This window comes from Dendroctonus ponderosae, unplaced genomic scaffold (genome assembly GCF_020466585.1).
Source record: "Dendroctonus ponderosae isolate FM_Combo_2020 unplaced genomic scaffold, Dpon_F_20191213v2 Dpon_F_20191213_2, whole genome shotgun sequence".
Lineage (NCBI taxonomy): Eukaryota > Metazoa > Arthropoda > Insecta > Coleoptera > Curculionidae > Dendroctonus > Dendroctonus ponderosae.
In genome coordinates this window covers 10,829,969-10,833,691 of record NW_026018165.1, presented here as the reverse complement: position 1 = coordinate 10,833,691, position 3,723 = coordinate 10,829,969, and the positions used below count along the sequence as shown (strand labels likewise).

Below are 3,723 nucleotides of genomic sequence, written 5' to 3'. Positions count from 1 at the left end.
TTTTAGATATATGCAATTTTTCATGAAATTGGATAAAATATGCAAAAAATGCATAGATATGCACTTTGCATATTTTCCGCCCTCTAGTTATCACTAAATAATTATTGGTACAGAATCTGTAGGTCAGACCAAGCTGCGTTGCCAAAGAAAAGCAGCTAGTAGGGGAAAAAAATTGGGATTATTTGTAGAAAGGGAACGAAAATACAAACATTTATTAACGAACCAAGCGTCATTTTTAATATTGTAACGTATAAAAATACCATACTTACCTCAAACACGTCAATTTATGTAGGAAGTGTTGATTCCAACATTAGAAAAAAATCAATAAACCATTTAGTAATTATTTGGAAAAAACGATTTTAATGCGAGAAATTTGAAGCCCTATAGCGACGAAATGAAGCAACTATGGATATGGGTAACTTTGCCCACATCGCCTTTTCTTCGTATAAGGAATGTGTGGCTAAGCGTTATATAAGTCATTTCGGGGACAACCTGTATATATAATTCTCAATATATTCACATCAAAATTTTCGAATATATTTATTTAGAAGCCTATATTACATATTTCAGCTGCATGGTTATATTAATAATTTAGTCTCATGTTAAAACCAAAAAAATAATAATCTTAAATCTTAAATAAAAAATAAACATCTGATAAAAAATAAATTAGATATCTATATCTTTCGCGTTACATTATTGCGTGTAATAATGGATGCTGTAGCTTTCTATTAAATATCTACAAATAAATTGTCTAACAAATGAAAAATATTAAATAAATAAAAGAAATGCTAAATTTCGAAGTTTCTTCTCTTGAGAACGTTAAATTTAAAAGGCAAAGATTAATTACTTCCTCGAAAACCAGCTTTTATATGAGACACAAAAAAACTAAAAATAATCAATGAAACGAACGGAATAATGTTGGAGGCTCCACTGCCACCACTTGTACCGTCTGCTCCTGTTCCTGGTCCTGTTATGCCTCCATCTAAATCAAACATTTCGTTTCAATTGTAACAATAAAAAGTTTCACTGCAACGAACCTATAACTACATTGCAGTATTAAATATTGAGCACAAACAATGAAAAAGATAGTAAATACAAAAATTTAATAAAATTTTGGTAAGATCAAAACTTTTCGGAGAAATTCAACGCATTTATTTTGTAAGATACCTATCTTTCTATAGAAAAAAAGTCTAATGTTAAAGTTGCAACAAAAATTCCATATTTTGATGACAATTGACTTCTTTTACCTTAAATTTCATTGCATCGAAAGTATTCTAAGTAGAACTTATGCTCATAGTTTTAGAAACAAACTGCACTTAAAAATCAAGTAGTTTTCAACTGGAAATACATTGTTATGATGCAGTTTTAGGATCTCTCAAGTACACAAGGCTATCCAAGTTTCTGTTTTTTTTTTCATTAAACTTTTATAGGAATTTTGAATTTTCTCTGAGACAACTAGTATTTAGTGGTCCCTGAATTTAAAACTTTTTCCAAAGAAAGATAGACGCCGACGAAAAATGTAGGTTTTCACGTTCAACTTCACTGATATTAATTGCTTTCCTAAGTCTGTAAGCATTTTGTGGTGATAAAGATCAATCATTAGTTGAATGATGGCTCAAAAAAATTCGGCATCAATACTGAAGCCGTCATAAAATATGGAGTAGGACTTAATTATTCCATGAAACCTGAGTCATTCTATTTAAACACTTGTAGGATTGAACTGCAGCGAAAACTCGAAAAACTCTGTATCAAATAAAGGCATTTTCTTCAAGCTCATGAATAAACTGCACAATTTCATTTTCTATTTACATTCATCATCTTAAGTTTGCGTACTATTTCATTATGTTGCAACAAACAAAAATTTAACGTTTCCAACTGGTAAAATGTGAATAAAAAGATGAGTTAATATTATTATTTTGTATTACTAAAATATCTAATTTTATTATAAATACTTGCACAACTTAAGAATCTGGTTTATAATAAATTATTTTAAATGTTGTAATAGACATACGTAGCACAACACTTATGTAAATAAAATAATTGAAATGGTCGAATGACTCTTAGACTTTTCTCAGGATTTTAACACGTAAAACTTTTCTTTGGCAACTAATATGAGAAAGATTTTTAAATTGTTCGTTATCCCGAGCATATAATTGGAACTGCATTTCAATCAAAACATGAAATTACCATAATCTTTAACGAGGCTTTACCAAAATTACCAAAAATACATTTTGTTTAAATGTGGACTTACTGTTGCTAAAAGTGTGAGTGTTGCACCTGGAAGAATTGCACGTTTGGCAAGATAGTCGGGTTACATTGGGAGCAAGGTTTCTTGAACAATAGTTCACTAAAGTCATATTAGCCCCAATGCATCCTCTGTGTATTCCTGTGAAATTATTCCAGACAGTATTCCCACTTACATCTACAAAAAAATATATTCAGAAAGGTGTCACTCTTTCGCTACTGTGTGTATTAATTTGTATCAACTGCAACTGAAACAAACATGGAAAGTGTATTATAAAATGTATCACCAATGAACATACTAAACTTTATTCCCGAAAATAAATATCATGGATCGGAATACTCCCATACAGAATAGTTTGCATCTTTATGACTTATTACTTCCAAGATGATTCGAAATAATTTTCTCATCCGTCATATGAACCTTTTCAAAATATTTAAAGAATTCCTATCCAGGTTTATAATATTAGTCACATTGGACTAAAGCTTATCAATTACTCAAAAGCTATTATTTTGTCCAAAAATAAATTTGTAAACGGATTAAAGAAAAACAAACGATGTGTCATCCGAGGCTTAACCGCAAGGGTAATCAATTTGTATAGACTTAAAAAATAAATGAATTAATGTGAAATTTTCCAATCGCAAGGATATCAAAATAGAATATTATAAAATAAAAAAACAGCTTGATCTCTTTTATACTTACTATTGTAGTTTAGATACTCCGAAAAGCATGCAGGTGCAGTCAAATTGTTTGGTGCAGAACAATTTGTTGGTTGATTCAGAGTGTTTGCCAGACATCTACTAGAATGTGTTGGATTACAAGTAAAACAGAGTATTGAGCTGTTCGCAGCTTGTGCTATAACTAGAAGTTAATTTCAAAAACAATTTATCACCTCGCTAAATCTAAGACTACTTACCTACAGCCAAACAGCCCGAAAAGACTAGGATACCTAAATTATTCATTATTATTTTATGGCGTCTCTTACACGGCGATACCTACTGTGAAAATGCTATCTTCAAACTGAATTAACGGAATTATCTACAGCAAGTAGCTTTGGTATATTCAGTCAGCAGATCATAAATATGTTTTACCAGCGGAAAAAAACGGCTTAAAAATATCATTAAGAAAATAGCTGCTTTTTATCTCGCTATACATAGAAAGATATATGTAAAATATGCCCATTTAAGTTTTTGGGTTTATCGGTCAATAGATAGTAACAGTAAATAAAAACATCATTTTTCTTGGGCCAACGTTTTGGCTATATTCAAGGCTCTAGGGTTCTTCCTTTTAGAGGGAATTTACATAAGTATGGCAAATTTTTTACTTACTAGGCTTAAAATTAATACAAAACTGGTAGTGATTTAACAATTTAAAATCAAGTACCGTATAGATTGAAGAAAAATAAACAAATAGAAACGTTTTTAACATTTAGCAATGGTTTCTTATTTTCGAATTTGCAGAACTTTATATGAACGTGTATT

The 3,723-nt window shown here is 30.2% G+C and overlaps 1 protein-coding gene across 2 annotated transcripts; it reads right to left on the bottom strand.

Annotated features, from left to right (window-relative positions):
• Positions 1-526: 526 nt before the first annotated feature.
• LOC109546550 lies at positions 527-3,500 on the bottom strand. Of its 2 annotated transcripts, none has more exons than XR_007280929.1 (4): positions 3,159-3,310; positions 2,945-3,103; positions 2,252-2,492; positions 527-982 (listed from the first exon to the last, which is right to left on the bottom strand). XR_007280929.1 is itself a non-coding variant. In XM_019917542.2 (4 exons), exons 1-4 carry the CDS (start codon positions 3,202-3,204, stop codon positions 840-842), a joined length of 519 nt encoding a protein of 172 aa, XP_019773101.1. In that variant the 5' UTR covers positions 3,205-3,500; the 3' UTR covers positions 527-839. The 2 variants fall into 2 exon arrangements, 1 of the variants encoding a protein (XP_019773101.1); XM_019917542.2 differs by having other exon boundaries at positions 2,252-2,422; positions 3,159-3,500.
• Between the last annotated feature and the right edge of the window lie 223 nt (positions 3,501-3,723).